The 26,091-nt window shown below is 36.5% G+C and overlaps 1 protein-coding gene across 1 annotated transcript in view; it reads left to right on the top strand.

Annotated features, from left to right (window-relative positions):
• The window catches only part of DNAH7 (dynein axonemal heavy chain 7), a 261,052-nt gene that overhangs the window by 73,286 nt on the left and 161,675 nt on the right, over positions 1–26,091 (top strand). The window contains exons 20-27 of the mRNA XM_078071131.1: positions 5,072–5,265; positions 6,714–6,922; positions 9,709–9,839; positions 13,758–13,970; positions 17,264–17,373; positions 21,364–21,532; positions 23,938–24,040; positions 24,161–24,288. Coding sequence (XP_077927257.1) covers positions 5,072–5,265; positions 6,714–6,922; positions 9,709–9,839; positions 13,758–13,970; positions 17,264–17,373; positions 21,364–21,532; positions 23,938–24,040; positions 24,161–24,288 — 1,257 coding nt within the window. The remainder of the gene's footprint in view (positions 1–5,071; positions 5,266–6,713; positions 6,923–9,708; positions 9,840–13,757; positions 13,971–17,263; positions 17,374–21,363; positions 21,533–23,937; positions 24,041–24,160; positions 24,289–26,091) is intronic.

The following is a 26,091-nucleotide window of genomic DNA, read 5'->3' as shown; positions in this document are numbered from 1 at the left end:
TTAATTTCATCTGGGGCTTGCAGAAAGGTGGGATCCATCATCTGTACCTTGTGGTGGCCTTGAGCACCCCTCCTTCAACTGGTCATTCCACCACACCATCTTCTCCCGCGGTTCTTTTCCTGCTCTGGTTGCACTGGAGCAGACTTTCAATTGGGAGAGATGTTAGCTTCCTCTCTTTGCAGACACTTGAAAACATTTCTAAGGATTCTCTTGGCCCACCTCCTTAAGATTCAGGGATGGAAACCAGTTAACTGCCTACCGTTTGGAGGTGAAAGAAGTGAATAATCTTTCTTCATGTATACTGCACTCACTTTCAAACTTTTGACCCTTACAAGTCTTCATTTGTAGTCCATACAGGCAGAAGAATGCACTCTCGAACTTCTCCCCAAAACTTTTCCTCTTGTAGTCTAACCCCATCTTAGTACACATAAATACCATTTCCTTGGTTGCTCAGGCGAAAAACTTAGGAGTCGATTCTTTTTTTTTTTTTTCTTTCTTTCTCTTTACTATAGTAAATATGATCACTTGGCACCACACATCTCCCTTCTTTCTAGTGAGCTGGAAAGCTAAAAATCACCTCCCTCAGACTCCCTAGCATCTAGTTTTTGGCAGTGAATGAGATTTAGACAACTATAAACACTCACTTGGGATTTGGAAAGCATAAGTGAAATTGAAGCCATCTTGTTGCCATTTTAGGTATTTCTGCTGTCAGGCAAGATGATGAGCACAAGACTTCTTTTTTTTTCTTTTCCAGCAAGACTTCAATGTCTGGTCATCAGTTTTATAGGTATTTAGAGGCAGTGATGATGGTGGCTTTCTGAGCCCTAGATTCACAGTCACCATAGTGTGTCCTTGAATGCAGTAGTGCTCGTGGTGGTATCCTGTCCTGATTGGGGCAGGGGTAGAGACACTCCTGGAAGGTCAGCCTCACTGTGTTTCAGGAGTCTCTCCTGAAATGTGCTCCCCCAGACCTTCTAATGATTTTTGTAATCGCTTCATTCCCTACATTAAGTATCTTTTTTTGCTTAGTGTACCTAGAAGGATTCTATTCTGCACTGAATTCTGAATAAATGTGTGAACACCTCAAAGATGGAACTAGGATTGTTTATAGGACCCAGCTGGGTTTTAGGATGGTAAAAATCTAGCTACCATTTGAAGATGGAGCTCTGGTGGTTCCTGGCATGCAGTACAAAAATCACTTAAATTATGCTCTTGGTCTCCTGGAATGAAGAGTCTATTTTATAGGTAATGCTTTGGTGGACCAAGTGGCTGCTGGAATCAGTCAGCATGGTAGGAATTTGAGATAAAGGGGATATGAGATGGGCTGAATTCTTTTAAAAGCACTGGAGAAATTAAAGAATGATACAGCTTAATTCAGAATTTAAAACTATACTCAAAGCATGGTCAGAAGACTAAGGAGCCTCTGTGACTGCCCTCAAAGAGCCTCTTATTTCTCCTCGCTACAAGTTTGACATAGCCAAAAATGAGCAATAGAGTCTGATTCTGTGGGTTGGCGAATTATAATGTAATTTAATTTGTAGCCTTGCCAGATCTGTTATATGAAAGGTAGATTACTTACCGGGAAAGAGTAGGATGGTGAGAACTGGAAATGGGGACATTTGGATTGGTTTGATTGACTCTAGGTAGTCTGACCCTCATACCGCTGAGCCTCCTTTGCTGGAAGCCTTGGCAGAAACCTGAAAGATATGCAAGGCAATGTATCCCAAGGTCCATTCTGTAAATCCACATTTTCTCTCTTAGTGCTTAAAAGGTTTAATGAGTATCTTCTTACAAGTTTTCTGTTGTCCAGGGATTTCTGATTAGGAAGTTTATGGTTGTGGAAGTTTACTAAATTGGCTTGAGCTTAATTCCATTAAGTGTATGAAACTCTGCTTTCTGTGAAGCTTCCTGGTGGCAGTAATTAGAATGCTTTCTCTATATACCCAAATGCAAGTTTTGGGCCCTGATATCACAGGGATTTGGTTTAAAAATGTAAATCACCCAGTAGATTGTCACTTGAGCTGCTGAGAGTAGTGATACTTGTGAAGCAAAAGAAGACCCATACAATTTGTAGAATTATTCCTTTAACCAAACATATATATATGTATATGACAGTTAATAATTCCTTTTCTTCCTCTCCGGGAGACAGAAAGTAATTAAAGTGTCAAGGGAGTCATACTAAATTTCAAATTTCTAGTAGTTTCCTATTAGAACATCTATTGTTATGTCCTGAGAACACAGCTCATAAGTTCCATCCTGGTGCACGATGGAGGCTTGTACTTTCCTTGGGTTGCTCTGTGTGTCTACACGCTTGCCTCATCCTGCGTTTGCTCAAGCGTTCAACAAATACTGATGGAATGCCTTCTGCAGAGCAAGATCTTATGGCACTACTTAAAGGGACTTAAAGCCAGTTTTATTTTACAATGATAAATAGCTGCCCTGAAGAGTGGCAGATTATAAACTGTTCATTTTAACTCCGTGAAACTGAGGGAGCGAAGTAACTCCTCATTCCTTCCATCCACCCACCCTGCCCCACTCCGCCCCACCCCCAGGAGCATCTTTCTGTCTGTCTCTTCAACAGACAGTGACGGAAGAGAAAATAAAGGGTAGTTACAGGTATATGTGCTTCTTATGCTTATACCATATTAGATTCTTCAAATATTTTATCTAGTTTGGTCCTCATAACTTTGGAAGAGGGCTCTTATTCCCATTTTAGAGATAAGAAAACAGAGACTCCAGTTAAATAAATGACCCAAGGTCACACAGGTAATAAGTAGCCTTGGGATTTAGGAACCAGGTCTACGCTTTCCTTTATCTGATGCAGTCTTTGTTATGGTCACCTTCTCACAGGAAGAAAGTGAAGGTACTTTAGTTTCCAGGAATGAGATGATTACTTTTATTTATTTTTTCTTAAGTCCACATACAAAGGTACATAGATTATTGCCTTTGTTCATTTAGAGCTCTCACATTTTTCTCAGTCATTGGGCTAATCTGTCTAAATAGGTTTGACCTCAGGAATCCAATAAAAAATTTTTACTTAAATTTAAGTGCTTCCAGAGGTATTTCTTTTGTAATTGTAATATTTAGGGAGAGAAACACAACCTGTTGTTTTAAATAGCTGAATTTTTCTTTAGCTTTCAAACCTCAGATCCAAGATAGCAATATTGCAATAAATTCTTTGGCTGAGAATGAAACAAATCTTGTTAATTTGTGAAAGGAATTTTTAACATTTATTAGCAACTGTTCAGCTTTTTTGGTTTATTTTTTTTCTAACAAGGAAAGGCATATGTTACCAGAAGGTGGCACTCTGAGAACATCATTTTGGTTTTGGGATTTAGGAGTACCAGAGTACTCCTCTATCCTTTCTTTATTGGATGAATTGCACATTTAAATTATGACCTGAGTCTTTGTCATGCTTCTTCTTACATGCGTTTTAAACAAATGTTTATTTAAACATAAAACTGTTAGGAAAGAAAATGTCTTTTTAGAATTGTCTCTTTGAAGAGAATAAAATGATATGTTACATACTTCATGTGAACCTGTTTTATTGAGAAAACAGGTATTAATGATAATTATATTATTTGATTAAATTGCTGTGTTTCCAAGTTACATTGTTAAAATTCAAAACAAAGCAGGAAAGTGTAACTTCTCTTTCAGCTGCATTCCAAGTATATTAACAAAAACATTTTAGAGAGTCCTGCAGGAGTATAAAATTTCTGTATAGAACAATTTACAACTGACATTTTTGGTTGATCTCTTAGTTATGGCTGAGTGCCACAAGTAAGCTAAATAAGTTAATCTCGAAATTCCATATTCAATTTTTTTAACAACCTTCTCTCAATATCTATAAATTTTCTATAATGCCCTGGTACTTATATTAATAAATATACTAGCGTCTTCTCACTATTATTTGGTCTGGCGATTAATATATTCAGTGTGTTTTAGCCCTTTTTCTAACATATTGATGCTTACTTAGTAAAGAACTTTTATTATTTGTCATTGTTGTCAGTGGTGATCCCTGAGTTTGGAATTAAAAGACCAAGACTAGATCTAGATGACATCAATCAGGTGTTAAAGAAAAAGAAGTAAAAAGAATTTTATTTCAACGATATCTAGATTGTATTTTAAAAATGTGTTCCTAAAGATTTTCATAAACCCAGTGGTTATTTATACAGATATTTTGATAAATCAAGAAACGACTTACTCTTTAAAAATATCAGTTCTTAAGACCACCTTTTGGTTCTAATTCTTATTTTGCGTCCCACAGCATAAAAGAAAGCTCTTTTAAATACTTGACCGTGTTTGAAAAACTTTAAACCAAACAGCTCACAGTGGCACTTTTCTGTGATAAAATGTTCTGAAATCCATGCCTTAACGGTAGAACAGTCTTAGCTTCTAGAGAGTTCAGGAAGAATATAGCTGGAACTTAAGTCCTTCAGCAAGCAGTGTTACAGTGTAGTGCCAAATACTTTTCGTTGCAATGTAAGATTTTTATCAAAAACTCCTTTCTTTACCCCCAAACGCTTACATTTTTATCTACTGTTATAAAACAGGGATTGTGTTATTTTATTACTGATAACAATATCTGAAATAATGATGATTTATCATTTTAGAATACCTTTTCTCAAAGAATAAAAGACAAACATATCTCATACTGTTATTTTGTTTCTCCCATCCTTCCTGTGAGTCCCCTGTTCTTGCCCCAGCCCTGTGGATGGGTGCTCACCATCCTACTCACCCTCCTTCCCACTTCCCTCCTCTACACCCTCCTCCCCTCCCCTCCCTTCCCTTCCTGTCTTCTTCTCTCACTCATGCTCATTTTTTGTTTCTCACACTTTCCAACTTAGAATGAGAGACTTGAGCATTATCGCTATGGTTCAAGTCAACAGGACTCTTACTAATTAAAAAGGCTAGTTAGATCTAGAATATGCGAGACTACTTTTAAAAAATAAATATTCACTTAAATTTTGGTTAACCTTTGTTCAATTAAAAACATATAATCTTAGATATAATATGAATACAAATAAAGCTAGTACCTAATATTTTTGAGTTGGGTGTTTTTAATTTTTAGGACAGACGTGTTCTACAAGTTGTAACTATTGAGAGAATGCTGGAAAGGCTGAAAAAATCAAATGAACTTTTGGAACTCATTCTTAAAGGACTTAATGAATATTTGGAAAAGAAACGTCTTTTCTTCCCCAGATTCTTTTTCTTGTCTAATGATGAACTTCTTGAGATACTGTCTGAGACTAAAGATCCCACTAGGTAAGTAACTTACATATATAACACATAGCTAAATTTATCTGCTTAAATTTAATTTTTTAAAATAAGGCAGAATGTAAATGTGTATAATTATGTTCAAGAATATTCTAAATATTATCAGTAATCAATGTAATTATTAAAAACATAATATCATTGAAGGATATTTTTCCAAATGTGATGCATCTTGGGGAGGATTTCATACTTTATTTTCTCTTACAGATTTTTCAGAACACATAACTCTTACAGTGGCTTGCAATGACCCATGCAGGTGGTCTCTCATTATCCTTCCTATTTATCTCCCACTGTTTTCTTGTTCATTCTGTTATAGTCCTTCCAATTCCACTATAAAAGGGGCAGCCTCCTCCCTTGGTGTACTGTCCTCTTTGCATAAGATGCTCCTTATCTAAATATCCATGACTTCTTTTACCTCCTCTAGATTTTGTGGAAACCTGCTCAAATGTCTGCCCCTCAGGAAGACTTTCCCTGACCGCTATATTTAATGGCAACAGTTCCAGCCCTTCCTAGCCACCTTTCCTGGATTATCTTCTCTGCCCTCTTTTCCTTTGGCATCTTTTTTTATCATCTGGGCATACTCTATAATGTACTTATTTGTTTACTGTCTGATTTCCTCTAGCAGAATATAAGCTTCATGATGGCTGAGATTTTTGACTTTTTTTTTCCAGTGCTGATTCCCAATTCCTTAGAAGAATGTGTATGTCTAGTATATAACAGTGAATGGATATTTATTAAATTTGTTAGTTTTGTGCCTTGTGCCTTCAAAGTAGGAGACAAGTAATCCAGACAAAAAGATAAATTTAGGCTCAGATTTCCATCTGAATTTTTACATTCCGCTTCTTCATTGCCTATTGAAAGATGAGTTCAATTGGTTATTGGTAATGTGCCAAAAATGAGGGCTTCAGCCCCTCCCATCTATATTACAATGACTATAGTTGAAAACCTTCAAAGCAGTTGATTTAGTGAATTGTGAGGTATGTAAAGTGCTGAACTTAGTTCATGATTTGTAAGCAGTCTCTGAAGATCCCAGTTGAAAAAGCTAGTTTTGTGCATTTGAAGATTCTTCCAATTAGTGTATGATCTATTAGTCAAGATTGATTTGCTCCTTATGTTACTTTTAACATCTTTCAGTTCATTGTGTTGGAAACAAAACCTCACGGGTGTGTCCTCTGTAGCTCTTATTATAATTATAGTTTGACAGATCTTTTTGTGATTATTCAATTAATGATTACCTCCTACTGGACTGTGTAACCCATACAGGCAGGGATCATGTCTTTTGTTCCCCCTCAGTGTTTCATCCCTAGCAGCACTGAGTAGGGGCCTAACACATAATGCACATTTATAAATTGTGGATGAAGATTGGTATACAAAGAACACTGAGAGTTAAGGAATTGCTTTACTTTGATCAATTCTATTAAACATTTTTCCCCTGACAGGGTGCAACCTCACTTGAAGAAATGTTTTGAAGGAATTGCAAAAGTAGAATTTACAGAAATGTTAGACATTACTCACATGAAGAGTAGTGAAGGAGAGGTTGTGGAACTCACAGAGACCATTTCAACGGCCAAAGCCAGAGGTCAAGTGGAGAAGTGGTTGGTTGAATTAGAGAGAGTCATGATTAAATCCATCCACAAGGTACTTGGGTGTGTTTATTATTATTTCTAGTAAAGATTGAGAATATTAATGTATCATTGGGGGCATCTGTGTCTCAGTTGGCAAAGTGTGTGACTCTGGCTCTCGGGGACCTGAGTTTGAGCCCCATGTTGGGGGTAGAGATTATATAAAAAATGTATCGTTAATAAATGCACTGTTTTCTTTAGACAGAAATTGAGTCATGAATTACCAGTTCAATTGTAACAGTCAATTAAAGACAAATATATGGTCTATGAAATTAATTTCATGGGGACTCACTTGAAAAGTGGGACAAAATACCATTGATACTATAGAAAACTTGGGTTTTAGTCCTAAATCCCATTTTTTGCAGCCACATGCTAGTTCTTTCATCATTAATTAAACACACCTTGTTCTACAGAGTCTGTGTTTAGTCTTGCCTTGGATGCATCTCTCTACAGTTTCACATCAATCTCTTTGACATGTATGTTTCTATAGTGAATCTTTTTGTTCCATGTATATACAAAAAATATACCAAAATGTTAGAAAATCACAAATACTTCCTATAACAGTCACTTCATATTTTCCATATCTCATAAAACATCAACTCAGTCGTTTGTAATTATATTTATTAGTAGAAAATTTCAAGTCATGGCAATAAATACAGATTAACTGAGCACTTAAATTCATTTTTTCACTATAATGTGGACTTAGCATTCAAGTTCTTCATCAAGAATAAAGTCATGATTGAGTTGGGGATCAGGAGAGCAGGAATGAGAAGGAAATATGGCATGATGTCCTAATCAACAACAGTTTTCATTGATTTTTCAGATTCTCTCACACATTATTAAAAAAATTCCTTAGAATCTAAATGTTCAGTGGATATCATGTGTCTGAGTGCTGCTTTCTCTTCTTAAATATAGTTTTAATATCTGCCTTCATAATAGTTTTTAAGTAGATGTAAAGTCATTTGGACAGTTTTTCATTTCTCCCTATAGTGGATTAAGTATCCATATAGATATAGCTGGTTTCTTTGATTGAATTATTTCTTATGATAACTTCTTATTTATAGGATCACTAGGTCAAAAAGATGAGATTTCATAGGCCTTGAGACATATTGACAAATAAGATTCCCATTTATGTAGTTGTAAGCAATGTAAATGAATCCACTTTGACCACTACTTAGCAGCCTTGGTTATATGGTTTGTTAATTGATATATACAGTGATAACTCATTGTTTTAGACCTGTCTAATACTATTACAACTATTTTTAAATTTTTTTTTTTGTCAAAGTGCTTAGAGAAGGTATTTTGGTTGCCATTTCAGAGTGTTTAGATGGAATGGAAAGGAATTGTGTAGGAAATATCTTCCCCAAATGTTTATGCGTAAGTTTGTGTTACTGAAATGTGTTACTCAAATGCAATATAAAGTACTACAAATAGAAATATGTGTGTTGCTATGTTTTACTGTATGTATTTGTATGCTCGAAAGACTATTGCATGCTTAAGTGAATTTGGGGTCATTTGTAAATAATAAAAAAGTCATGTTCTTGGCATGTTTGCCCCTTTATCTTACTAGATTATCATGTGTATGTCACTTCCAAAATATATATAAATTTATGTATCTATATATACACATATATTTACATATGGCACACATAGATCTATTTTACATACAATAATAAACAACTTTTCATAATCATATTTCTCCTCATCCAACTATGTAGAAATTGTGATTTAGATTTTAATGTCTTCCTCTTGTTCTTTCCACACTGTCCTTCTAGAACATGTATTTACTCCATCCTGACATTTCTGTACAGTGCCTTCTATTTTCTGTGTTCCTCCCATCTCTCAGTTGCTCATTTTCACCTGCCCTTTCTGTGGCTCCTTCTGGCCTTTGAAATTTCCTTTGTTATCAATAGCCAACACTGCCCTTCATCTCTGTTAAGCTCCATAAATATCTAGCTAGACTAGAAATCCAGAAAGGTTCATACATCCTTTATGTATTTCTCAGAAAAATCTAATTTTGACAGTCTTTTCTGAAATCAAACATTAAAGTGGGTATCACCTCACAGGCAACATTACTATTTTTAGTTGATACATATAAAAGATTAGAATGTTTCTCACTGATGGCTGGTGGAAAAAGTGGATATGTCAATCCACTGAAAATGTATGGTGGAGAAGTACATGAATTTGACATAAAACATGTAGCAAAGAGCATAAATAAGACTTCCTGACTTTCCTGGTACTTAACTCTCCATAAATGAATTATACACTTGTGCTTGTCATCATTGCCTTGGGCATCTATCTACAGACTGAGAAGAAGTGAACTCTGGAAACACAGGAGGAACTTGAGAGGAGTTGTGTGGTTTGCCTGAGTGTGCATGTGTACATGAGCCCATGGCTGAATGGGGATCTGATGAAGTTCAAAGAAAATTATTGTCTATGGATTTGACAGATCTCATTTTGGAATGGCTTAAATGTATTTCACAATAAAATTGCTTGTGCTTGATCGATCTAAATGTATCTAGGATATCTGTGGCTAGAACTGGTCAAATGAATATTTGATGTAATGTGGTTCACACAAATTGATCACGTATCAACAAAATAAAATGCTATGTATTTTTTCGCTCACAGGCATATGGATAAACTTGAATTTAGATAGTCTCACCAATGCTTTGAGTCTTCATAATTGGCTAAGATGTAAAAAGTTGAACAGTATGAATTAATCCGTTTAGGAGGTTAGCTCCTCATTGTATAGCTCATTCAAGTAAACTGTGAAACGATCTTTAGTATTTTTTTTCCAATTAGGTAATCAGAGCTGCATTGCTTGCCTATACACAAAATATGCGAATTAACTGGGTGAGAGATTGGCCAGGACAGACAGTGCTCTGTGTATCTCAAATCTTTTGGACGATGGAAGTACAAACAGCTATTTCAACGGGACAAGAGGTAAGCTTTATTACCCCCAGGTTTTTCAGCATTTTTTCAACTAGTACTATTGCCGGAATACACTAATTATAAAAAACAAAATAAAGACAATCCTCTTAAAACCCTTAAAAGGGTACTTGAGTCTCAATCCTGTTATTACATACATTTTTGTACCTTTAAAAATAGAATGGTAATAGAACTAAGAAACTTCCTAAAGTCAGAAAGATTAGAAGGAAAAATAACATAACTCTCTTTTATGCCTTGAGTAAAACCACCCTATGAAGACAAGATATTGGTTGAATTATTTTGACTATTTTCATTTTTATTCTTAATGCATTGATTTTAAATAATAATTATTGATATTTTGAGTGATGCTTAATTTTAAATATTGTAATATATTAGGCATACTAATTTAATAATATTAATTGGATTGCTGTTAATAATTAACAACAGAAACCATATTTAATACAACATTCTTGTCCTTGAGATAGGAATACAAGTTGACGGATGCACCAATTGGAATGTAGTAGTCATAGATCTTTTGTTTAAAATCATGAATTTTAAATATATTTTTGACATGGAGTTTGGTATTATTGTCTTTAAGGTACTGTTGAATGCTGATAGTGTTGAGGTTTGAGAGAGACTAATATTCTCTGTAAGCAGGCAGATCCCATAGAGAAAGGAGCTGAGTGACACATGCTTAGTTCTGTCAAACTTACCAACGGGTCATTTATTTCTTTCCTGTGGAAAGGGATGAGGGTATAGGGCAGGAAGTCAGGGTTTTCCCAGAAAAAGTCTGTCTTCCTGGAACACAGGGCATGGGGGAATAGGGGTTTCCCTCACAGCAGTAAGCTTACTTCTGGGCTCTTGGCTTCTAGCCCTATACGCATTTTTCTTTTTGTTCAGTGGGTCTAGAGAATTTTCTTCTCTCTTTACTTTTAAGCTACCGCTCGTCAACCTCCCCACACAGGGGTTTCCTCCATCACCAGTGTAGGCTACTGGGGCAACATGTAGCTTCCTGGGTCTCCCTCCTTGCTTGCTGGTAAGCTCCCCAAACCACGATACCAACTTTATCACTCACCACTGGCGACATAGTCTGCAGGGAACAAAGAAGCAAATGTGAGCAGATTAGACAAATTTGTAAGCATCTTCCAAATTTCTTCCGTTTAAATGTGGTGTTTATCAAACCTCTACTCCTCTGTCAAGTCTTTGGTCTCACTCCAAGCAAGCTGCAAACAGTAGGAGTTGACATCTAGCATTAAATGTAAACTATATCTTTTTCATGCTTCCAGTTATCTCCCAAGCATAATTTGAATCTTGAGCGACATGCAATTTAGGTCACTCCCATGTCAATGTGTCCTCTGCTCAAAACTACCTGCCTGGAGTTCTTACCATATTGCATACAGATAAAAGAGGGGTTTTGTTTTGTTTACAGCAGTATCCACTGATACTGAGATTGAGTTATTTATTGACTCATTTAATAGTCTATTCAGTTTTTTTTTCTGCTCATGTTACATGCTGCAGGTATGGAGCCATTCACAGAGAAAGGCAAAATGAGAACCCATGCTACTTGAGGGTGATTCAGTGTCATAGACTCAAAGTCCTCTAAAGCCGTAGCTTAGCAAGACTTAGCAAGTTATACCTCTGTTATTGTTGCTTGCCAGACTGCACTCTTCTGTTGCATTTTATGTTGCTGTCATAGCTAAGTTTCATGATATGAAATTAAGCTTTGTATGTGTCCTTAAAAATAAATTCTTATTCATCTGCTTGCGACTGCCCTGTTTCATTATGCCCTTGATCCCTATCTGTGCACCTTGTGCCTGTTTGTCTTTCATCCATGTTTAGGCCATTCAAGCTCATGATGTAGCAGCATCATGAGAGGCTAGCGCATGTTTTAGTATTCTATAGCACTGATGGTGTTTTAAAAATTTAACATGTAGTTTTATCATGGGAGGCTAGCATATGTTTTAGTATTGTATGTGTTGATCATTTTTTCCCCTAATTAATGTGTGGTTCACTTTTGAAACTGATGACCTTGGTGGAGCAGCAGAAGACTCTTGTCTAGTTCCACAATCAAGAGCTAGATGTTACAAAAGTCTTATATGTTATACTGTCATGCTCCCAGGAGACCTGTTCGATTTATTTATTCAGCGAATGGTGATTGTGGAACTAGTCTGCGTGAGGCATTACAGGGACTGTAAAATGAATGAAAGAATCACTGCTATCACAGAGCTCAGGATATTGCAAATATTGATGTGATTTTCAGTCATTGTATCATTACATATGTAGAAGGATCTAGGTATGATAAAAATATTTGATTTCAGATAGGGTTTATTTTGGCAGAATATAATAGTAGTTACCTTTTAGATTCATTAGCTCACTGTGCAGAATGGTTTACAAGGAAGAAAATGTAACAAAAATGCTATCAATATCATGATTTTTTCCCCTATCTCTCTAATATGAGTTATCATTGATTCATATAATATTGTTCCTAAAGAACTCAGTTTATCACAGTTTGAAGTTAAATTTTCGCTCTAAATCTGCTTTCCTAGTATAGGAAAAAAACATTCTGCTACTGTGGTGTAGTAATAAATTCTTATGGACATATAATTTGTACTGTCAGGTCTAAACATTAAATTTTTATTTTATGTTTTGTGTTGAACTATAGAATGTGAGCACCAGTAAGGCTCACATGATCCTCACTTTTACTGATGAGAAAACTGAGATGCACCCACTGGTGTGGCTTATGTTCTTAGGATCAAATTGGTTCTTACTAATTTATATGCTTAACATACTTAAATTCACTAATTGGCTCCAAGAATTTAAACACTTATGTCTATTGAAACATGGGTGGGACAGAAGTTTATCTTTCACTGCTTACGAAGAGAATTAATAGCAACCGATCATGTAAATAATATGAAGGCAACAGTGTTCAAACACCAAACCTTTGAAAAAATGACCTCCTTAAAAATAAAGATAAAATTGTTCAAGCACTAAGAAAAGTGCCCGTTAGAGAAACAGTTTGCAGTCTCCAGCCCCGTCCTTTAAACTTTTTCTCATTCTTGGAAATGCTCGCTTGTAGTTACATCACTACCTGTTACCTGGTCCTGAAGGAATGAATGCACTCCTTGGTGCCCAGTGTTTATTAAATATTATTAGAGTGGAGAACAGCAACCACAGCAGCCTGCTGGAGCATACTGACCCTTCCCTCAAGCATAGTGGTTCTCATTGATTCTAACTTGATTTTCATCATAAACCCTCTTCTCTTTTTTGACTAATTAGATTTACCCCCACCAAAAAAACCGATCGCAAAGCAAGCCTGGTTCTCAGAACTGGCACTGCTCACCAGCTCAGGAAGCTTACACAGCGATCCTGAAAGGACTGGTGGAGCACAAGGCAGCTGGAATCCGGGGTCTCAGGGCATCGGTGCTGCGGCAGCTTCTCTTGCGTCGTCTTTCCGCTCAGCTTGTCTCTGGCGGGCTTTGTTCCGCAGTGGGGATGAAGGCTTGCAGTGTCTTCCGATCGATCGGCATACTCTGAGTCCACCAAAGCTAGTGAGAAGCGCTTTATTCCCTCTGCTCGTACAGCAGTTCCTGGGAAGAACCATGATTGGCTCTGGTTGGGTCACACCTCCTCCCACCCCTTGTTGCCACGGAGATGGGGCAAGGTGATGGACAGCTCACCAGAACCACAGAGCAGACAGAAGGAGTGGAAATAGGAATGGAAAGGATGTTGAGTAGACGCAACCACGTTGTGTCCAGTGCATCTGGCCAGATTGGCCTTGCTCACCTAATACTTTCATAGTAAGAAAAACCGATTATTTTTAAATCATGTCATATGGGAAAAAAATGTACAGAAACACTCTGTATTCAGACTAGCGCAAAATGTTTTTGTTCAGAAAAATTCTGATCACATTATTTATATCTTATTTTCTTTCAGGCTCTTGAGCAATACTTGGAAAAATGTAACATGCAAATTGATGATATCGTGACTTTGGTCCGTGGCAAATTGTCCAAGCAGAATCGTGTTACTCTGGGAGCCCTTGTGGTGCTGGATGTCCATGCTAGGGATGTCCTCGCATCACTTGTGAAAAAAAAAGTTAGTGATGACTCTGACTTCGAGTGGTTAAGTCAGCTTAGGTACTATTGGCAAGTAAGTGATATTACTGAATGTTATTACATGGCAATTTCAGCTCATAGCTTTTTAATTTGTGCTTGCTTGCTCGCATGGGAAATAGTATGAGTAATATAGGATTTTTTGCTGATGGCTGACTGTACCCAAACAAGCATTCTCCAGACTGAAGATTAAGGCAGCCAAATACTATATATCATCTGTACGAAAAACTGTATCTTTATCTATATCCAAATCCATGCTCAAATGTATAGTTACATATAAATACATATTCATATAGAGACACTCACAAATTGAGTAATTATAAAAAGTTATTCATTTTAAATGAGTCATTATGCTTGCTGAATCTGTAAAATGTCTGAACTAAGCAGCTTAAAATTGTGTTTTTAGATTTTTGATACATCTAAAGAATGTAAAAAAAAAAAATCAGACCTTTATTGTGATTTCATCATGAAAGTTTCCTCTTGTTGATCAATTGAAAGAACTGGAAACATGATCTGGAAGGAAGGCTCTTATGAGGACACCTGGATGGGTGGTGATGGCAGTCACAACTGGGAAGGCAGGAGGAGTAGAAATAGTACAGTGGACAAGGTGGGGCCAGTTGAGAGTGGGAGGAAGTTGCTGAGGATATCTGGAGATACGGACTCAAAAATTCTTAACAGATTCACTTCTGTGAAAGGCTTAAAGGTATGGAGTGGGAGGAGAAAAGATAAGAACCAGACCCCTGGAAAACCACAGGAGGGGTAGTGGATAGTGGAATCATTTCAAATGCCAGACCCTTCCCTTACCAGATGTATGACCTGGGCAAGTTACTTATTGTCTGTAAGCATCCGTTTTCTTATCTGTAAAATGGCAATAAGATAATACCCACTCTGTAGTGAAAATGAATCGGACAATTAATTATAAATATAGGAGAATAATGAACTATCAGAGAAATTTTAAAAAACAATCCCCACTTATATCAAAAAGAATAAAATACCTAAAAACAAACTTAACCAAGGTGGTGAAAGACTTGCACACTGAAAACTCTAAGACATTGGTGAAGGAAATTGAAGGAAATTGCCAAATAAATGGCAAGATACTTTGTTCTTGTGGATTGGAAAATTAATGTTGTTAAAAAGTTCCTACTACCCAAAGCAATCTACAGATTCAATGTAATCCCTGTCAAAATTCCAATGGCATTTTTCACAGAAATAAACAGTCCTAAAATTTGTATGCAGCCATAAAAGATACCAGATAGCCAAAGCAGTCTTGAAAAAGAGCAACAAAGCTGGAGGCATCATGCTCCCTGATTTCAAATTATATTACAAAGCTAGAGTAATCAAAACAGAATGGTATTGGCGTAAAAACAGACACATGGATCAATGGAACAGAACAGAGAGCTCAGAAGTACACCCAGGCGTATATGCCAAATAACTTATGACAAAGGAGCCAAGAATATACAATGGAGAAAGGAAAGTCTCTTCAATAAATAGTGTTGGGAAAACTGAACGGCCACATAGGAAATACTGAAACTGGGCCACTGTCTTACACAATACACAACAATTAACTCAAAATGGATTAAAGACCGGAATGTAAGACCTGAAACCATAAAACTCCTAGAAGAAAACATAGATGTTAAGCCCCTTAACTCAGTCTTGGCAATGATTTTTTTTTTTTTTTTTTTTTTTTGATTTGGCAACAGAAGCAAAAATAAACAAGTGGGACTACATCAAACTAAAAAGTGCTACACAGCAAAGAAAACCATCAACAAAATGAAAAGGCAACTTCCTGAGTGGAAGAAAATACTTGCAAATCATATCTGATAAGGGGTAAAGCTCTAAAATATATAAAGAACTCCTACAACTCAATAGCAAAAACACAAACTACCTGTTTTGAAAATGGTCAAAGAATCTGAATAGACATTATTCCAAAGAAGACATACAATGGCTAACAGGTTCATGAAAAGATGCTCATCATCACTCATCAGGGAAATACAAATCAAAGCCACAATGAGAGATCCTCTCACACCTATTAGGATGGGCATTATCAAGAGACAAAAGATAACAAATGCTGATTAGGGTGTGGAAAAACAGGACCCATTGTGCACTGTTGGTGGGAATGTAAATTGGTGCAGCCAGTATGGAAAACATGATGCAGTCTCCTCAAAAAAATAAAAAAATAGAACTATCATATGACCCAACAATTCCACTTCTGGGTATTATCTGAAGAAAACAAAAATACTCAAAAAGGTATATGCACCCCCATGTTTATTGCAGCATTATTTACAATAACTAAGGTATAGCAACTACCTGAATGTTCATTGACAGGTGAATGAATGAAGAAGATGTGGTGTATATATATGAATGGAATATTATTCAGCCATTAAAAAATGAAATCTTGCCATTTGTAACAATATGGATTGACCCTGAGGGCATTACACTAAGTGAAATAAGTCAGACAAAGACAAATACAATATGATCTCACTTATATATAAGTGCACCTAAAACAAACCAAGCTCATAGATACAGTGAGCAGATTGGTGGTTGCCAGAGGCTGAGAGTGGGAAGGGGGGAGAAATGGGTGAAGGGAGTAAAAAGGTGTAAACTTCTAGTTATAAATAAGTCATGGGGATGTAATACACTGTATGTTGACTATAGTTAATAATACCATATTGCATTTTTAAAGTTGCTAAGACTAAATCTTAAAATTCTCATTATAGGAAAACTGTACTTACATATGATGATAGATCTTACCTAGTCTTACTGTGATTATTTTATAATATACACAAATATTGAGTAATTATGTTTATACTTGAAATTAATATTATATGTCAATTATACCTTAATAAAAAAAAGCCTTAGCAATTAAAAAGAAAAGAAAATACAGGAGAGATAAGGAACAAATATATTTTCCACAGATACCTATGGAAAAAATTGAAGCCAGTGACTTCAGACTTATCTGAGGAAATTAGATATTGAATTCTTCTACTGAATTTAATGATGTCTGAAAAGTGGAATTTTTTTAAGGATTTTTTATTTATTCATTTGAGAGAGAGTGAGAGCACTAGCGGGGGGGGGGGGGGGCAGAGGGAGAGGGAGAAGCAGGCTCCCCGCTGAGGAGGGAGCCTGACCCTGGGCTATATCCCAGGACTCTGGGATCACGACCCGAGCCGAAGGCAGATGCTTAACTGACAGCCACCCAGGTGCCCCTGAAAAGTGAATTTTAAAAGATGTTGTTTATAACTTGACAGTTATTTATTAAGGAATTTGAGATTTCATATTATTTAAAATTTTGTTATTTAAGTTAACTTCATTTTCTCTGATTTGTCCTAGGAGAATAATTTAGAAACAAAGATGATCAATGCTGGCTTACGATATGGATATGAGTATCTGGGTAATTCCCCTCGGTTGGTTATTACTCCACTCACGGATCGATGTTACAGGTAAACTCACTAATTTATGGGTCTATTGGAAATAAATTTCACCCCTAGACCCCTAAATTTCACCTAAATCTTTAAAAGAAACAGATTATCTTCCACTTGGTGAATGTATCCTATGTTATCTTTTCCTAGACTCTTAATACTTTTCTCAACTTGACCTTCAATTTCTCTTTCCCTGCTGGCTTTCTCCTCTTAGCTCTGGAGCTAAGTATTGCCTGATATTGCTATTGTTGTTTACATTGTTCATTTCTTCTTTCTTCTTGAAACTTTCTCTTTGTTTTTGATCCTTTGAGGCAACCTACAGCTTCCCCTGAAACACAGAAATTTCTAGATTTCTGTTTTCATGTGGTGCTTTGTCTCATGCTTCACAGTTTCCCAAATGATCTCACCCACTTCAGGCTTTAATAGCCTACATTCTGAAGATCCACAAGTCTGTATCTCTAGCCAAGGTCTCTCCTGTAAACTTGTGCTACATGCTTGCTGAATATCTCCATTAAGTAACTCGTAGGTGTTTACATTGAATTTTTTTTTCTATCATGCTTCTGAATAATAAAAGGGCTTTAACAACTTTAATGCAAGTTTCCATCTCCCATATTCCAAATTATTGTCAAAATCTAAATTAAAGTGTTATTTTTTTCAGGTATTAGAAGTCCATTTAGGTCTTATATCAAAGCTAACATCTTTCATCCACTTTAAAATTCCCTTTCTCTCCCAGCTTGAGCTTGACACAACCTCCAGGCCTTTATTTGGGGAGGCAAATGTGGTCAATGGTTTTGTCAGTTTTATCCCTGTCCTTTGCATTATTCTCTCCATTGCTCACCCTTGGCTCCTCCAGTCTTGGGGGTTAATGGAGGAAGGGAGAAAGAAAGGGACAGGCGGGTTCATGTGTGACAACTGTCTTGTGTGGCTACTATCTCTTGGCTGTTTAGTGTTCTCAATGAGGGCACAAGCCTATATGTGCCAGATCTCCCATGGGATATTTATGTGGGTTTTTTGGAAACCCTCCCCTGCCAGTCACCTGTGGAAAATGCCTTCTCTGGCTGGCTGCTGGTGACTTTTGCTTCAGCCTCTGTCTGAGGTCAGCCACACATGGACGCTCACCTTGGTGTCTTCTCCAATGCTAGGTGGGCCTCCTGCACAGAGTCCCATTCAACGTGACTCAAATCTAGCTTCCTGCAGGTGGGATCTAGATCTGGTCAGATGATATACATTTATTTTGCCAATAGTATGAGTACATCTCTCTCACTGTCACCGTTTTCCCCAGCTCTGCCATCAGGAATAGCTACAGGCATTCTCTTGACTTTAAATATTTTAAGTTGTGATTGAATTCCCAGTTCCTGTGTTACACAAATTCCAGGGGTCAGTGTGCCAAGCTCTCTGAATAGTTCTCTAAAGCCCCACAGATAGTTTGGGAGAGGGGCAAGTGCTTTCTTCTTCTCTACAGAGGGACGGGAAATAAATAACACACTAACAGCTCTTTCCAAAGATCTTTACTCTTGACCCCTCTTTTACAAGCTTCCTAGCCAAATTCTATATGCCCTGGTGCTAGGTGGCCAATTTTACTGTCTGTAAGATAAGATTATCTGGCATAGATTGCTCTATTTATATTCTGTTACATATTTTTTTATATGTAATATTTATATACATTTACCAAAAACTTCATCATTGTCTTAACTCACAATTGCTTCTTCCTTTGCCTTCTTTCTGATTTCATTTTCTTCTTACTAGGCAACGTCCTTCAGTAATTGTTTCAGTGAGGCTCTGCAAGTAGTGAGCTCTATCAGTCTTTGTTTTTAAACAAAATTTGGTCTTCATTCAATTATTAAATGATAGGATAGCTAGGTATAGAACTGTAAGTGAACCCTAATTTCCCCTCAGCTCTCCAAAAATATTATTCTCCTGGCATTCATTGCCACTACTGAGTAGACTGTTATTATGTTTCCTTTGTAGGTAATTTTTTTCTATCATGTTTTTTAAGATTTTCTCTTTATTGTTGATGTTCACTGTAATGCTACTGTATGTGGATGAGTTTTTATTTATCCCACTTGAGACTTTTCAGTTCATATCTTTCTTCATTTCTGGCAAATTCTCAGCTTTTGCTTTTTATTTATTATTTGGGGGGCAGTGAGGAGGGGAAGGGTAGAGGGAGATGGAGAAAGAGAATCTTAAGCAGGCTCCATGCTCAGCAGGTAGACCCTGAGATCATGACCTGAGCTGAAACCAAGAGTTGGATGCTTAATCTACTGAGCCACCCAGGTGCCCCACAGCCATTGCTTTTTAAATTTTGCCTTTTTCCCCATTCTCTTCCTTTTTTTTCTTTGTCTCTCAACTTTTCTTATATTCCATCTTGGTATCTTCTTGGATGATTTCCTCATATTTATCTTGTAGTGCATAATTCTCTTTATGTTTAATCTGCCATTTAATCTGGTATCATTTTAAAAAGTCCAATAACTATATTTTTTATTGCTAGATTTCAAGTGTCTCTTTTATGAAACTGACTTTTTCTCATAATTTTTTGTCTCTTGCTTTTTTTTTTTAAGATTTCTTTATTTATTTTAGAGAAAGAAAGAGTGGGTGGGGGAGGGACAGAGGGAGAGAGAGGGAGAGAGAATGGAACTCAAGCAGGTTCTGCACTGAGTGTGGAGCCTGATGCGGAGCTCAATCTCACAACCCCGAGGTCTGACCTGAGCCGAAACCAAGAGTTGGACGCTTAACCAACTGTACCACCCAGGCGCCCTTGTCTATTCCTTTTTATTTAAAATCTCATTAAATAAATCATCAGGATACCAGAGTACCAAGTATATAGTAATTCTCTCGCACCTTTGTCCATCTGCCACTGCAAGTCTGACCCTTAACTTTGATCTTTCTCTCTCTCTCTGGTTTTAATTATGAGCTCATTTTAGTAAGGGTTGTTTCCCCATGCAGTCTTACATTTTCTCAGCTGTGGAGGTGTCCATGTGGAACAGTTTCACATTTATCTCTTAAAAGGGCTCTAGGGTTTTCTCTGGTCCAAAACAAAATTTCAGTGTTGATTTCTCAGTTTGGGTTCATGTGCCCATGGATAATGGAAATTTGGACCCTACCCCCATGAAGCTTTCCACTGGGTGCTGCAATGAAGGGTAAGCTTCCTATCTCCTCTGTAGTTGATCTTTCTTTGTCTTTCTCGAGTAGGTTGCTAGAGTAATTTTAGTTTCCATTTAGAGATAAGTCAGCTTTTCAAGGCTTCTAGGTTTGTATAAGTGAATGCATTCCAGTTCTTCACCTTACGCAGTATAAGAATTTTTCCGTTTCGGGGAGCCTATGTGGTACAGTTGGTTAAGCGTCCATCTCTTGGTTTTGGTTCAGGTTGTGATCACAGGGTAGTGAGATTGAGCCTCACATCAGGCTCTGGGCTCAGCATGGAGTCTACTTAAGACCTTCTCTCTGTCTCCCTCTGCTCCCTGCCCCTCCTCGCTAGATCTCTCTCTCAAATAAAAGAATCTAAAAAAAAAATTTTTTTTCTGTTTCTCTGTGGTTGTAAATACACTTGTGTTTGTATGCAGATCCCAAAAACAATATGTACCTCTATAGCTTTAGCACCTAATTACTGACATCTTTGCATTCCCTCTTCATTGGTGATTTCCTTTACATTCTTTCAAAAATGGCTATGTATTTCGAAAGTTACTTTTTTTTTAATGTAGCATTTCTGAATGTTTGCAGTTAGGGGGATTGGGTGGTTCAGCATTAGCTGAATTCTCCGTATTGACCAGAGTCAGCCCTGAATTTCAAGGGTGTTTGTTCTGATCCTGTCATATATAATCAGCTCTTCAGGAGTGAAATATAATAACAGATAAAGTAATGCACAGTCAGAGATTTTTCAGAGGTTCATGGGAAGGAAGAAATTATTGAAGAGGAAGTGGAAAAGTTGGCTCTCAGTTTAAACTTTTCCTCTTTTCACAATGTATATTAAAAATGACATTATTCTACAAAGATTGCTTATTTCTTATATTTCAGAACCTTGTTTGGAGCCCTTCACCTGCACCTTGGAGGAGCACCTGAAGGGCCAGCTGGCACTGGAAAGACTGAAACTACCAAAGATTTAGCAAAAGCAGTGGCCAAACAATGTGTTGTTTTCAACTGCTCTGATGGGTTGGATTATCTGGCTTTAGGAAAATTCTTTAAGGTTTGAATTGACTCACTTCTTTACAAAATAACTGCTCAGAGAGGAAAGTTATTTATAATGAAATATAATTTAATGCAAGTAAAAGACTTACTGTATTTTAAGTAAAATTAAAGTGCTATCTCCATTCTCCAGAGAAGTAGGGTTATTTCAAAAGCTTACTTGAGAAAGGAGCTTTACCTGTGTCTCCAGTCCCTGTTGTAATGGGTCACTATGGCTGATAGGAATGAGTGCTGTGCCTTCAGGATATTGGGGCAGCTAAAAATTTGAGAACCACCACATCATGTAAAGACCGTGGGGAATCTAACGTCTTTAACCTGTAGCTCTTATTATTAACCGGTTATGATTCAGTAATTTACTTTCATAGATACACTCTAGTTAATCTTTTCTTGCAAACTTAAAATGCTTGTTTTTTTCTTATACTGAGTCAGATTCCCGCTCTTAGGAGTCTGTAAGATTGCAAAAGGGGGCATTAAAAATGTAACATCCCTGTCTGTCAAGCTGTAACGTCTGGTCATTTTAGTGCTTTGTGGCTACAGGCTGTTATTCTTTAACATGTTAGCTGGAACAGTCGGACACAGAATTACCCATTTGGGATTATAGGTTCTGTTTATTTGTTAATGTCTATTTTTCTGTGAAGATTCTGTAATTCTTATCTTTAAAGATTCTGTAATTATTTTCCAACATTTCTTGAGAAGAGTTAACATTTAAAAAGAAAACCAAACAAAACAAATATACCAGTCCTGCCCTATACAGTAAACTGTCCCTGCCTGATATATGGCAAGGTCATTTTATAACAGATTTGGAACTTAGAGAGTCTCTATATTTGTGATGCTGAAACAATTAGGGTAAGATTTTAAAAGTCAAAAATATAATAAATAACATATCAAGAAAACATTTGAATGACCAGTTACCATTTTAATCATACTCTGTAATGATATACAACCTTGTTGTAATGATTTTTTTAAGAAAGAGATAATAAGTCTAAAAGAGTCTCTGTGTAGTTTAGTTTGAATAGCCATTATATTCCTAAACATTTAAGGGAAAGTCTGGTATGTACTACTCAATTTTTGAATATATATAATGATTTTCTTAATTCCTTGATATAGATTCATACACTTTTGGTATCAAAGTTGCTTACTGATAAGTATTTATTGGTTATAAAGATACTTTGTTGGGATCATGCTGAATAATAGGGGTACAGAATAGAAAAGACATGGGTCTTATTAATAACGTCACAATCCTTATAACTATTTGAATATGTGACTTCATAAGTATTTTTTGGTTCTCTGTGGTTTCTAGTCCTCTTATGATATGTAGAAATAAAAGTCATAGTCTTCTCTAATGAAAATGTGCTATTCTTCAAAATGCACAGAGTTCACGTTTAATCCAGTGTGGTTCAGTAGATGGAACTGTGTACAAATCCAAGGTCAGCCACTATTAGCTCTGTGGCCTTGTACTAATTAACATCTTGTAGGTATAGTCTTAGTTTCTTTGCATAAAAGATACATGCATCATGCCTGAAACATACCAGCTACTCAGTGAAACATACACACACACACACACATATATATATACAATCTACAGAATATGCATTCAATAAATGTCAAATTGATTTTTTAAAAAATAAATTTGAGAGGCGCCTGGGTGGCTCAGATGGTTAAGTGTCTGCCTTCGGCTCAGGTCATGATCCCAGGGTCCTGGGATCGAGCCCCGCATCAGGCTCCCTGCTCAGCGGGGAGCCTGCTTCTCCCTGTCCCTCTGCCTCTCTCCCTGCTCATGGTCTTTCTCTCTCTGTATCTCTGTGTCTCAAATGAATAAATAAAATCTTTAAAAATAAAATAAAATAAAATAAAATAAAATAAAAAATAAATTTGGACTGAGCTACTCAAGCCTGGTGGTCCAGTTTTCTTTAATGCCCAAATGGCACATATTTGTGAGGTAGCTGTGAGTTAGAAGTGTAAACTAGAGCCTCAAACTATGTAAGTTGACTATTAAGGTGCTCAGACCACAAAATAGTCTCATTAGCAACAGAAGTCATCTTATTTAGAGAAATATTGCAATCTGTTCTATGATGTTCATGTAGAAAAAGCAAACAAAAGCAACTTGCACATAACAAGTAAGAAAGGCTATGAGATTACAGGTATACATCTAAATGCCAAAAGATACACACAAAGTGAAAAGCTATTGATCAAATGGACAATTTTCCAATTGATCAAACTCCTTATTCATGCAGAATAATGAATTTCTAATAAAAAAAAATAATACACTGTCTTTAAAGATAAAGGTGAATAAGCAATTTCCTTGATAGGATATTAAATCCTTGAAAATATCAGGTGAAAATGCAGCATTTCAATGCAATATTCAATCAGATAAAATTGAAAAATTTCATTACTCTTTTCTCCCAGGGACTGTTATCTTGTGGAGCCTGGGCTTGCTTTGATGAGTTTAACAGAATTGATTTGGAAGTACTGTCCGTGGTTGCTCAACAAATTCTTACTATCCAAAGAGGTGATGGACTGGTTTGTCTTTGCATTATGTCAAAACAGTAGAAATATAGGAGATAATGGATGGCACAAGTTGCATTTAAATGTGGAATTGCTGAGTCATTTCATTCTTGATGACCCACAGGTATTAATGCAGGTGTCGATACACTAGTGTTTGAAGGAACTGAGTTAAAACTTGACCCCACTTGCGCTGTCTTTATAACCATGAACCCAGGATATGCTGGGCGATCGGAGCTGCCGGATAATCTGAAGGTACAAAAGGGACAATTAGATCATCTGTTTCCTTTCTGTAGTTTACAAAGTTAATATGTAAAAAGAAAGAACATGCTCTCCTTGAATTTTATGCAAAATATTTGCTTTTGGACATTGTATTTTAGAAAACTGTTTTAGAAAATAATTTTTATTTATTTTTAAAGATTTTATTTATTCATTTGAGAGAGAGAGACAGAGACAGAGCACAAGCAGAGGGGGCGCAGAGGGAGAGGGAGAAGCAGACTCCCCACTGAGCTGGGAGCCTGATGTAGGGCTCGATCCCAGGACCCCGAGATCATGAACTGAGCTGAAGGCAGATGCTTAACCGACTGAGCCACCCAGGTGCCCCTAGAAAATAACTTTTAAAGCTTTGAGTACCTTTAGAAAATGAATGTGCAAACTGGATGTAACTTCCAGACTGATATTTAATAACTGATAATTATAGAAAATTAGAAAATATAGGAAATACTGAAAAAGATACCCATTCTATTGCTTACTATATTGTATCCTTCAGTTTTAAATATCTTATAAAAGGCAAATTTTAAATGGTAGAATCCAGCAGTTGTGTATGCTGGGTTGTTTTTTTCAGGTTAGTATTATAACATGAGCATTTTCCTATCTTTATAAACATAATCCAAACTGTAAATAAATTTACTGAACTGCATCTTACTGTTGGACACTTGGGTTGCTTTTAGTTTTCCTTCATTATAAATAATATTGCAATGGGCAGTTTTTACTTAAGGCTTTTGTCTATTTTAAAATATTTCCTTAAGTATGGTCATAGGACCAAGAGCTGTGTTGTTAAATTGCCTCCCAACAGAGGTTGAAATAATTCACAGCCCACATCAATTCTCAGTTGTCCTTTATACCCAACACTATTTTTTTTTTTCCTGGTAAAAAGAGCAAAACACTTTGCTAATTGAATTGACTAGACTCTTCACTTAAAAAAAAACAAAAAACAAAAACTTGATTATGAGAGAAATAGGACATTTCCTCATATCTTGGGCATTTTATATACTTTTCTGATAAATTGCATTTGTGGCTAGAGCATAAAGAACAATGTTGAAGAATAATGCAGTGGTAATTGCAGATCCAAAACCAAGTCTTCTGACTCTCAGCCCTATAGTCCTTTCTGCTGTTCACATATTTAGACTGACAGCTTCTTAGACTAGTTGAGGAATTCTTCTTCTCCACTGAAGAGACTTTCAATTCAAGTAATTGCTATGAAGTATTTTGGTATTTCCATTCCATGCACTTTTATGTATTAGATGAGATGTTTTAATACTTTGCCTAAGTGAAGGAAGGTATGATTAAAAAATAAAAACCGGTAAATCCTCTTATCTAAGAAACGTTTTGCAGCTTTTCATTGTGATTTATGTTTGGAGAACTCTTTCTGTAGCAGTTCTTTTGTTCGCCCATGTTTTTCTTTTCTTCAGTAGGATCAGTCTGGATAGATAGTATTTGTAAAGGCAAAAATCTGTGAATAGCTAATCACAAAAGGCTGGGACTATTATAAAAAGTTCAGTCCGTTAATGCCCCGTGCAGACTGCGCCACAGTTTTATGTGCTGTGCATGTTGGAACAGTGTCAAAATATCCACCTTGTGGTTCTGTGGGTGATGGATTTTCCTTCTACTTCAGGCCAAAAACTGCTCTCAAATTCTGATAGCTTTGTTGTTGTTCTTCCTACTGTGCAGTCTTCTTGGTTACAATGGCTACAGAACATCTATTTTCAAGCATATATGGAAATACCTAACAATTTTGAAAAAATGTCAGTCTGAAAAGAAAGAAATAGATCTTCCTTG

The sequence above is a fragment of the Halichoerus grypus genome, chromosome 4, assembly GCF_964656455.1.
Source record: "Halichoerus grypus chromosome 4, mHalGry1.hap1.1, whole genome shotgun sequence".
NCBI classification, from domain to species: Eukaryota; Metazoa; Chordata; class Mammalia; order Carnivora; family Phocidae; genus Halichoerus; species Halichoerus grypus.
Note: the sequence above shows the minus strand (reverse complement) of the source record. Positions and strands in the feature narration are given on the sequence as shown.